This window comes from Lepeophtheirus salmonis, chromosome 3 (genome assembly GCF_016086655.4).
Source record: "Lepeophtheirus salmonis chromosome 3, UVic_Lsal_1.4, whole genome shotgun sequence".
In the NCBI taxonomy this organism is placed as follows: Eukaryota; Metazoa; Arthropoda; class Copepoda; order Siphonostomatoida; family Caligidae; genus Lepeophtheirus; species Lepeophtheirus salmonis.
In genome coordinates, this window is record NC_052133.2 from 31,021,029 (window position 1) to 31,032,767 (window position 11,739).

Here is an 11,739-nt window from a genome sequence, read left to right on the forward strand (position 1 = left end):
TTTATGTTACCCAAATTCGTTTCTCCAACCAAGATTTACTACATAATATACAATAATTTCCAGAATAATCCCCCAATTTTAAAAACCTATATGTTAAGCATATTTGAAATGAATAACAGAGCTAACAAGATACCCATTCGGTGAGTTGAAGAAAGACATTTCAAATTAACCTTTGTATAGTTAATTATCTAATTAAACAATTGATTTAGCAGATCATAACAATATCTTCTTTCCACCCATAATGGTGACATCTAAAGAATATTATATGAAAAGAAAAGAAAATTACATTAAATGTAATAGCTACGGCAATAAATGCAAGATTTTCACAAAAAGTTACAGATTTTAACTAAAGATCTAAGTCATTTACCGTTGCAGAGTTACACATTTCCATATTATAGCTTTTTACGAAAATAAAAATTTCAGATTCTTAGTCCATATGCAGAATTTATTTTCTCCCTCAATATATCGTTGTCTCTTTCAATTCTTTATTTAGGAGCTATAATTATAATTCGTTTGTTGTAATGTGTATCTCTACCAAATCCTCTAAATTTCAACCTATGCCTGCAACATGACAAATAATCTTCAATAAAGATGTGTAGATAATCTCATGACAAAAAATTGGCATAACAATTATTTCAACAATAACTATGTTATTTTAAATCTCTATTTCGCCTCTATGAGACTATGATCTCAAATAATATTGCTCAATGAATTTAAAGGACTGCATTCAACAGCTCACTCAATTTTGTTTCGGCAGTCCTTCTGTCTGGTAGTAGTTGATTTATTATTTATTTTCGAGGTTGCCTCGCAAGAATTTAAAACAAATTTCATTTTCCCGTACAAAAATATCAAAATATTTATAATTTATACTATAAACATTATTACTATTTAGTATTTATTAATTTCATGCTATTCTCTTCTCAAAAACTAAAAGACAAGACACAGCTTTTTCTACCTAATCGGACCCGCGAGTTGGAGTTATTTTGTTTTTATAACTTAAAGACTATCAATTAAGTATTACATTATCAATTATGTCTGATATTGGAAAGGAAGCTGCAGTGGAACCGGGTGATCATTTGAGTTCCAGCCCTGAAATAACTTTGGGAACATGTTCGGAGTCTCTGAAACTTGAGTTGTCGGAAAGTGTTGGAGTCCTTTCCTCATCCCTGAATGAGAAGAAGGAGGAAAAAATAAATTGTGATGTACATGATGATGAAGCGGAAGGAGAACACTCCAACTCAGTTCTTTCGAAACGTACTCATATCTCTCCCTCGGACTCGGACTCTGAGGAAATTGAGTCTAAAAAAATAAAACTTTCTGAAGATGAATCCCAACGGCGAAAAAGCGTTCAAGTGATCAAAGTTGTGAATAAGACTTCGGATTTAGATGTGAGTGTCATTGATTTGATTAGTGATAAGGACTATTCTTCCACTGTGGAAGTAACAACGAATGGAGGCGAGTCATTGGATGATGAGGATCTTTTCTCTGATTCACCTCCATCAAAGCAAAACATTAACTCACAAAAGGAATTATCCAGTTTAAACAAAAACCAGGATCATTGTACACCTGTGAATGAGCAACCCAAAAGTGCAGTCAGCTCTGTGGAATTCAATGAAAGAGAAACTTACTCCAGTACTCCATATGTACTGAATACTAAAACGATTCCGAATAAAAGATCTCATGACAACCAACAAAACAAATCTGAAAGTGCCACTGAGGATATTCTCCCGAATGAAAATATATATTTTGTTCAAATAAACGATGTTTCAATTTTGAAGGGAATAAAAAGTATGAGCGGTATTGGTCCCATTTACAAAGCTTCTCATGTCCCAGATCCAAGTTTTTTAAAGGATGTATTGGAGTGGGAAAAGACAGATATAAAAAACTTGATTCATTTGAGCAAATCTGGTCGAGTGTCTGATGCAAGTTCTTTGTCAACCATTTCCTCCAAAGTGTCGTCCACCGGGTATAGTGCCGATCAGTCAAGTGCTGGAAGTGGATTGTCAGAAAATAATAAGCGTGATCGGATTTCCATTGCTCCAGAAGCGACTATTCCTCATCACAAAGTAATTGCTAAGTTGCCCGTTTTCAAAAATACACCAAAAGTTATTCTTGAAGATTTAACATCCGTCTCCCATCTTGAAAAGGATAAATCGGATACAACTACAAAGAAAAAGAGTCTTAGAAAAACAAAAATGAAAGGATCCAAACTCATTGTTAGCCCTGACAAATCTTTTAGTGAAATATCTTCTAATGACTCAATAATTCATATTGGATTGGATGTATTTGCAAAATGGACTGAAGGAAAGAGGGGGATTCGATACTATTTGGGAAGGGTCACTGAAAAAGATACATTAGAAGAGCATAAATGGAGAATTTTGTTTCATGATGGAGTAGAGAAAGTTTTGAAGGAGTCTGAACTTATTTCATCGGAATCCCTAGTTCCTGGAAAATATGTGAACGTTGAAGTTGAGAAAAACTGTATTAGGCGTGCCATCATTATATCTCATCCTATTCCAAACGAGGACAATATATGTTACTCCGTAGAGTTTGAAACAGATGATGACAAATCTGTTGAACAATCTTCTTTAGTTCCTGTTTCAAGGCTTCATCTGGATATGGAACAAGTTAGATCTTTCATTTATTTAACGGTTTAAATAAGTTTGTTTGTTTTACTTTCCGTATTTTATGCAATTATTTAGGTTAAAGAAATGGCTTCAGAGCTTGGCCAGTTTCCAAAGGGTGATCTCTCTTCTTGCACTGGAGGAGATCTTGATCTAAATAATATTGTTTTTACAAAACGAACAAGGCCGTCTAGATTTCCTGTCACTCCGATTAAAAGTAAAAAAAAAGGTGGGAAGTACGTGGATACAAGTACAGCAGAGACTAGTTGTTCGGAGACTCCAAAATCTTCTGTTGCATCAAGTATTTAAATTTAAACTCTATAAATAATAGTTACATATTCCCAAAATGTATCTAGAAAAAAAACTATTGACTAGCAAAGTCAAATGTAAAATGGCAAAGTCAACCACTGAGACAGAAGATGACGAATGTTCCTCCCCATCATTACGGAAAAAAGGACGTAAACCTAGGAAAATTGGTAGGCTGATCTCACCGATAGTGATTTACATTTAATCTGTAATCCTTCCCCCAACTTTTTTCAGATAGTACTCGTCTCTTTCGAAAAATGAATTTTATTTTAACTAAAACAAATACAAAACATCCTGCATATGGACTAGATACTGAAACGGATCTTGGGGAGGAATCCTCTTCTTCAGATGATAATTATGATAGAGAAAAAATGGAGGTGGATCCATTTAATAAATATGAAATCAAGTCGCTCATACTAAAATACGGTGGTGTGGTTTTAAATTCATTCCCTGGAGAAAATTCCAAGTTCCCCAAAAAAGATGAGGAATTATATATCGTGTCCGACAAAAGCTGTCGAACGCTAAACTTTCTGTATGGTATCGCTCATGGAGTACCTCCAATCAGCTTTCAATGGATCCTAGATAGTGTAAGAGGAACTAAAAAGTTCCCCATAGCAAACTACTTGCTTCCTTTGGGATATAGTGAGACTAAGGGGTTTGAAATTGAACAAGGAGCTTGCGAATCAAGGCCACTATTCAAGCTTTTAGATAAACTAAAAATTCTTGTATTTGGTAAAGCTGCGGAGGATTGGAAGGTTTTCTTGGTTCGATTAGGAGCCAAAGTGTATTCGCAAAAAACGGAAGCAGTATCTTCTTTAAGTAGACATGTGCTAAACAAAATAAATGTTGTTCTTATGACAGATGATGAGGATAACCAACATGTACCTGATATATTATCAAATATAACTGTTGTTTCCCCAAGGTGGATCATTCAATCTCTGATAAACAGAGAAAAACTTGATTTTGATTTATTTATTGTTAAATAGTGTATTTAGTTATTAAAAATAACTTAATTGATAAATAAAATATAAATTATCCTATATTGAAAAAAATGTAGACAATCCAACATCAGAAATACTACCTAATAGTCTTTAAGTTATACCAACAAAGTCACTCAACTCGGGTATTTTTTGAAAGTAGTATTAAATAATGAAACAATTATAAATAATCATTATTTGGATATTTAGTAAAACCATATACCGAGAGAATGAAATTGTTTATAATTTTAGTGCAGTAACTCCGAAAATAAATAATAATTATATTATGTATATTATTTAAATAAGTTAATAGTAATTGGCTATAATCAAAGATGAAGAAAAGTCCTTATACTCCAAGTCTCATTCCCCAATTTTTTGGACACAAGTCCTTTAATATTTTGATCGAGATACATAGTAATTATGCTATTATTATATAAAGCAAAATTAATTTACCAACATTTGATGAAAAAACGAAAATGGCACGCACACAATACTGTCTGTACTATAATATTTATGTAATCATTATAATTAATCATCTCTCTTTCTTCTGTTATGATTTATGCTATATATATTCTACATCCTTTACCAAAGAGATTATTCCTAACTTTAACATATAAAATGTTCGATCTAAACTTCATTTTTGGTAATTTTATTATAATGGACTTGTAGAAAAATGTTAAAGGTAATCAGAAGTGATGAAAATCTTTTGTACAGTGGCATTTAAAAAAAACCCTAAAATCAACATGGTAACCCTGACAATTTGAATAATGTTTTGAAGAAGAGGCACTATTATCTAAATATAATTAACACTCGGTGATTAGGATATATTTATACTTAATTGCATATTCTTTGAAAATCAAGAAGAAAAAAAATTAACAACCTCCTCAGTAAAAACTTTATCGCTCTAGCTATATATATAACATAAAAATATTTGAAGAGGCTGTAAATAATAATAATATATTATTAATTTTAAGAGCAAAAATAAACAAAATATAAAGAGAAGAACCTCTTACATTTAAATTAGCATTAGTGCAGGGAAACCATTGCAATTATATGTTAATACACATATGTTTTTTTTTTTAGAAATACACCAAAAATAAGAATTTTTTTTGTAACAACTATATTTTGTTATTTGTTAACATACCAATTGATTACAGAGTCATGTAATTATAATATATGTAATTCAGTCATTAGAAATACAGAAACATGGGGAAACCCAATGCAATTAGAACACATTGGGGATAACATTAATTTATGTGTATGCATACATATTGACAATATGTATACATATATACAATATGCTATTGTATAAATTAACTCTTAAAGAGAGGGTCTGTATAATCTATAACAGGTCACTCCTTCTTTGTTTTGTACTCAACAGTCTATGTAAGTTTAAAAAGTGACCGTTAAAAAGCAGGTTCATCAGGAACTTGTGTAATAGCTAGGTAAAAATTTGTATAACCGCTGGCCGGGGATTGCAAGGGGACGCTTAATACAGTTTTTTTATGTAATGAAATTCTTATGTAGGAACTGGATATGGCGTCTTAGAGCAGTGACACGCTTAAATCAGATGGCAGTTAGACCAGGTTTGACTGTAGTTGCAACAGTAGTTTTTTTATTTTCCCATGCTGTTATCATTATTATTTTATTCTTGAAGAAAGAAAATCTAAGTTTGTAAGTAATCACTAGTGCGTGAAAGACGAATTGTAATACTGAAGATTTGCTGCAGAGGGGAAACTAAGTGTAAGTCCTTTATGTATTCAAGGTAGAATTAAGGATCGAGATTTGGGTTATCCCTGCCTGGTTCCTTGCCAAGATACTTAGGGACAAATTATATCAGTCACATTTTCTCTACAAAATATCAGGCAGACTTGATGTAAAGGAGGTAAATTTAATTTATCATCGTCCATGCACTGTGTATCCGATGGTGGGCGATTGTGAATGTAGTTCTTTTCTTATTTTTGTAAGCTTTGTACTTAATACGTCACAAAATTGGTTGTGCTTTTACATCTTGTCTCTGATGTACCTAGAGATGCTATTTTTGTAGAGTAAAACACAATTTACAGATCAGAAAAGAAAAAATTATTAGTGCATCATCTATTTTTTTTTATTCTTTAATAGATCGTTGTGGTGTTTAAATCTCTCTCTGAAAGAAGAATTCCCGCTTACTTTTGGTGTTTTAAAAAAATTATGTGTATTTAGATATAATTATAACGTTTTCCTTATAGTAATGCTAATTTAAGTGTAGAAGGTTCTCCTCTTTATGGCACTAGCTCAGTTTCTCCCCCAAAATCAAATAACAGGCACCTGATGTTAACAAAGATTCAGTAATAACATAAGTTCTTTTAGTGCTCTACAAAAATTCCATCATATACCCTGTCTCTTGGTACCTTGGTACCCTTGCAATGTAGGGAGTGTTATTTCTTTTGTGTCATAGCTGCTCGCTCCTCGTAGCTAATCTAATGAAGTGTCATGACTAGAGATGTGCCTAAATTACGGCGAGTGTGGCAAAAACGCCAGACAAAATGTCAAAAAATATGATAACTTTAAGATACATTACATCTACTCACAGGGATCACAATAAACTATAGTGATCTTTCATCACAGATACGTTGGAATTTTCAAAATAGGTAGGAATAATGAATAAGAGCAATCAATTTTTGCTCTTACTATTTTTAAAATTTACGCTCATCGCAATTTATTCAATATTCACATCTCCAGTCATGCCAGCTATGTTGATCTCTTCTTATACATTCTTGAAATGGTAACAACTACCATGTTGACTTTTGATTAATTTTGTGTTAACATACTTGCAGGTCATATTTTCTAGAACTCTACTTCTAACCTCCCTCTTGACGATTTGAAAATAAAATATGTATACATTCATAGAGTTGTAAAAAATAGGAACTTCGCGCAGGACTATGTGAAGTTGCAACCAGAACAATTTTTTATATTATCATTATTATTTAATTATTGAGGAGGGAGTATATCTATTTATAATGTGCGTTTGCTCATTAATAATGGAGAGTAAACTGATGATTTGTTGGGAGTTATAAGTTGATATTTTTGTTGGACTAGGAACCATATCGGAGTAATTTCTGACTATGTCCTTAAAAATAAATTAAAACAAGTCCGACTCCGCATCTATCAAGACATAGGCAGGTATTACTCTGTTATCTAACCTGACTCTGATTCCAATATGGACTTTCACTTATAACTCTCCGTTCATGAGCACATACATTCGTAGTTACTTTATATTTATATGTAATCTCCTCAAGAATGAAAATAAAGATAAAAGCTTTAGAAAAAAACACTGTTTAGGCTCCCAACATCAACAAAAAATTGCACACTTAAATGTGCTCAGGATTTTTAAACCTAGTCAGAGTAACTACGTAACTTTTCAATTTTTTTTTTTGCATACTAGCAGGTCATATTTTCTACAAATCTATAGATACATATAAATGAATATTTCCCCCAATATTTATGTCTTTCCTCCCCTCCCTATTTTAGACTGAATGTTACTTATCCCATAACTGTCCAGATTTTAGATAAACAACATTCTATTTATCTTCATTTGTGCGATATGTTCAAATTCTCAAGATAGAATTTTTCACTAAAAAAAACACGTCTGGGCAGTAATGGTTGTAGATGTCTACTCCCCCCATTCTAATATATGTTTGCATCTTATTTAACTTTAGTATCATTTAGTGATTGGCAAAGATGGCTACAATACGAGTTCAAAGAAAAGTGCTAACATTGACAGAAAGATTGGAAGTCATAAATTTATCACAAAATTTGTGTATGAGTACGAGGCAAATTGCAGAGAAGATGGGTGTTGGCAGAACACAAATTCAATGCATTTTGAAGAGGAAGGAAGAGGTAATTAGTGCTGTCAATAATAATATGGATGGACAGAGAAAGAGGTCAAAAAGAGTAACTGGCTATGATGATCTCAATTCACTCACATGGAAGTGGTTTCAAGAGGCTACTTCTCGTATAAATATCAGTGGCCCACTCCTCAAAGAGAAGGCGCTTGAATTTGCCAAAGATTTGTCTTTGTATGATTTCAAAGCCTCTAATGGATGGTTGGAATCATTTTTAAAACGTCATAATATTGCCTTAGATAAGATGGGTGGAGAGAAAGGTGATGTTAGCGAGAAGGTGGTAGAGGAATGGATGGATAAGATACATGGTCTTTGTGAGGGATACCTCCCTAAAAATATATTCAGTATGGGTGAGACTGGGCTCTTTTTCAATGATTGCAGCCGTCACAAATTTTACACCGAGAATTCAGACTGTGCTGGTGATAAGAAATCCAAAGTTAAGTTAACTATAGCCTTATGTGCTAGTTTAACTGGAAAAAAAAATTAAGCCTCTAGTCATTGGAAAGGATAAGAAACCTCTTTGCTTTGGTAAACTGGATCCTAGATCTCTACCAGTTACCTATTGGAGTAATACAAAGGCGTGGATGACATCTTCTTATTTTGAGAGATGGTTGCGTGATTTTGATCTCCAGATGCAAAGACAGGAACGTAAGGTTCTTGTTTTCCTTGAAAACTGTCCAGCACATCCCAAATTGGTGTTGGAAAATGTAAAACTTGTATTTTTTCCACCGAACATGACTAAGGTTCAGCCAATGTACCAGGGTATCATTCGAGCCATGAAATTAAAATACAGAAGGAAACAGCTCCAGTATATGACTCGGAAGATGGAGGAGGACAAGAATGTAACAAGTGACCAACTACTGGCATCTATCAATATACTGGATACCATTTATTCCATTAATAGTGCTTGGAATGAAGTACAGGCCTCTACCATCCAGAAATGCTTCCAGAACTGTGGGTTTGGAAATACTGATGTTACTGTTGTTAAAAAAGAGGAAGAAGATAATGATGAAAGCAACATCCCTCTTTCAATAGTTCGTCTCGCCAGAGAAGTTTATGACTGTTCTGTCAAAGAGTTAGACGAACTCGATCAGAATCTCAGCACCTGTGATTCCTCTGAGACAGATTGGTCCAAACCTGATTTGTTAATCATTAAAGAAGAGAAAATTGACGACGAGAATAATGAAGAAGAAGATCATATCCCTGATGTTAGCTTTAACGACGCTTGTAATGCATTATCGATCTTCAAACAGTTTGTGATCTCTCAGGGAAATATCCATATGTTAGAGACTGTCATAAAATTGGAGTCACAAATAACAGATACATCAATGTATGAGTCTAAACTAACAAATATTTCAGACTTTTTAGATTAAATTAATTCTAAATTGCTTTTCCCTTTGTATTGAATTCCATTATAATTATAGTTAATTATTCTCTAAATATGTTTATAATTTAATGAAGTTGATTCAGCAATTCAGTTTACCTATTTTTAAACAAATTATAATATATAATACTAGGATGTACCCATATTATATATTTTATTACGAATTATTTTATTATGCACATACTAAGGCAAACTTGCTAATCCATGGACAGACGGACGGAAAAACACGTACTATAATATTATATTATAGTAGATATTCATAATAAATACACACACATTAAGAAAAAATAATTTAAAGTCATTATTACAAATGGATACTGCTACCTTCTTTACAAAATAATATATATGTAATGTTGGATCGTTCTAATAAAATTAAAAAGACTGCAGTACTATCAGTCCAGTCCTAATTAAATTTGTGAGTCCTAGGCCCGATTCTTATCGGTCTTTTACAGAAACTACAACAGCTGAAATTACGTAGTTACTACCAAGCTGAATAAAAATAGAAGGTTATACAAGGAATACTAAAACTTTGTTGTATTTGTATTCCTTGGGTTATAACATAATCCTTTTCCGACTGATGCTTGACTTCCACCATGCTTTTTAATAGTGACGTCAATGAGGTTAACTAGTGATGAAAATCCGGTGTATTTTTTAGCTGGTCCGTTTTCTTAGAATTGGTCGTCTGAAGAATAAATTTTCTATTCCTTGGTAGTCGTCATTATTATTTAATTCCTTAGTGGTGAATATCCTTTTCTAAATAGATTCAATTTTATTCGAAACCTGATAGAACATTCGTGTGTGCTCATACAAGACTGAGTGTGACTTAAGATTTGTTGCAGAGTTATAATTGTTGTCTTTTTTGGACTCAGAGTAGAATTGGGCATCAACATTGGAGTAATTTTAGCAAATGTATTTTTATATACCCTCCCTTGTCACCGCTGATTTTTAGCTGATCTAACGAAACGTCATGAACATTATTCTTTCTCTCCGGCTAAACATTCTTCAAATCGTTAGGGTTAATATGTTGATTTTCGGGGGTTTTTTTTCTAGCTATGACCGTGGGACCGAAAGTATATTGGTCCGATAAAATGAAAGACTAAATTGAAAAGGGAAAAAAGTATGATAAGGAAATCAGTCTTAGGACCGATCCAACACTATATATATATATATATGCCATGAATAAGGAACTTATTACCTGAATGATATATTAGGGTCTCTTTATTTAATTTTTCCAAAATTGAATCCATAATATATAATTTATTTGTAGGAATTTTCTATTGATTTATAATTTCTGCACTATTTTGAACAAATCTTATTTTATGAGAAATCCGTTTCCGATGAATGTTTAGGACTAGTGTTGTGCTGATCCTTATTTAGTACTGAAGACTTCAGTCCCGTCCTATGCGCATATCAGTCCTAAAACTGATAAAGTTTGGTCCTTGATTATGTCTCTCCACTTTATTTCTTCTTTTTTAAGCGGTTCTAGAACTGGCTATCATATACAAATAGAAATGTATAGCTACGCTTTTCAATAAAATATTGATATGCAATATGAATTTTAATACAGTATCGAATAAAATACTATGTAATTCATTTTAAAAATTCTAGAGAAGTGACAATGATAGTCAGGGAGTACTTAAGAGATAACTAGCAGTTGGTGTGATTGTCTTATTTCTTCAACTACGGGAAGATTTCTGGCCTTTTTTTTTCCCTATTTCTTTTTGGATTAAATGTTCCATTATTTAATAAAAGTAACGGCGTTCTATAGAAGTGTCAGCCCGAAGGACCAGCAGTCTTAAGAACTGATCCTAAGACTGGACAAAATAAATAAAGACAGATACAACACTATTTAGCACACATGCCAAGGGTTGCCAACCCTTGATATAGATTAGTTACCAGTCTACTTAGAACACTGATTCTCAAATTTTAATACACGAAGGCACGTCATAAATTGGTTAAGACTCGGATATTTTATATTTGTTTGGTGATAATGGTGCTACTATGGACCGTGCTAGGATTTTTCTTTAGGAGGTGGGAAGGGGGGATATTTTTTTCTTATTTTCCAATGTAAATCTCATTTTTTCCGGATATAACATTAAAAAAATATTGCTCGCTAATGACCGAATGACATTTTTAGAAAATAATGTTAATAATTATCTTTTAATGAGCTTTTTTAGAAAGTCAAGCCTTTTTTGGGTGCACTTTTACTCAAATGTGTCATTAGTTAATTTATTTACTTTTTTTAACAAGTAATATTTTTGTCTATTCTAAAAAAAGTCATTTTTATAAAAAAAAAAAAAGGTATTTTTTTAAAACCCTTTCCAAATTTTTCAAAACATTCCATAAAATTTTCTAGGGATATCCCATTTATTACGGTTCTAATGCTCAGTGGGGGAATCCCCCTTTGACACCGGCCAAGGAGATTTTGATGTTTTATTAGGTGGTACGTACTATACAAATTTAAGAACCAGCATTACGGGATTTTGGGAAAATTACGAAGCTATCCCAAAATTATATTACAAACAAAATTTTATTCCCTAATATCTTGTAACTTATTAATTAGA

General features: G+C 32.5%; 1 protein-coding gene and 1 non-coding gene across 2 annotated transcripts; both read left to right on the plus strand.

The window, feature by feature from the left end:
* Window positions 1-868: 868 nt before the first annotated feature.
* On the plus strand, window positions 869-3,982 carry LOC121114908 (TP53-binding protein 1). The gene is made up of 4 exons (XM_040709023.2): window positions 869-2,627; window positions 2,703-2,925; window positions 2,981-3,100; window positions 3,165-3,982. Exons 1-4 carry the CDS (start codon window positions 1,032-1,034, stop codon window positions 3,914-3,916), a joined length of 2,691 nt encoding a protein of 896 aa, XP_040564957.1. The 5' UTR covers window positions 869-1,031; the 3' UTR covers window positions 3,917-3,982.
* A 1,450-nt stretch (window positions 3,983-5,432) lies between these two features.
* LOC121114909 (uncharacterized) lies at window positions 5,433-9,565 on the plus strand. Its single transcript, XR_011779377.1, has 2 exons — window positions 5,433-5,650; window positions 7,616-9,565. It is a non-coding gene; the product is annotated as an uncharacterized protein (transcript).
* The last annotated feature ends 2,174 nt before the right edge of the window (window positions 9,566-11,739 follow it).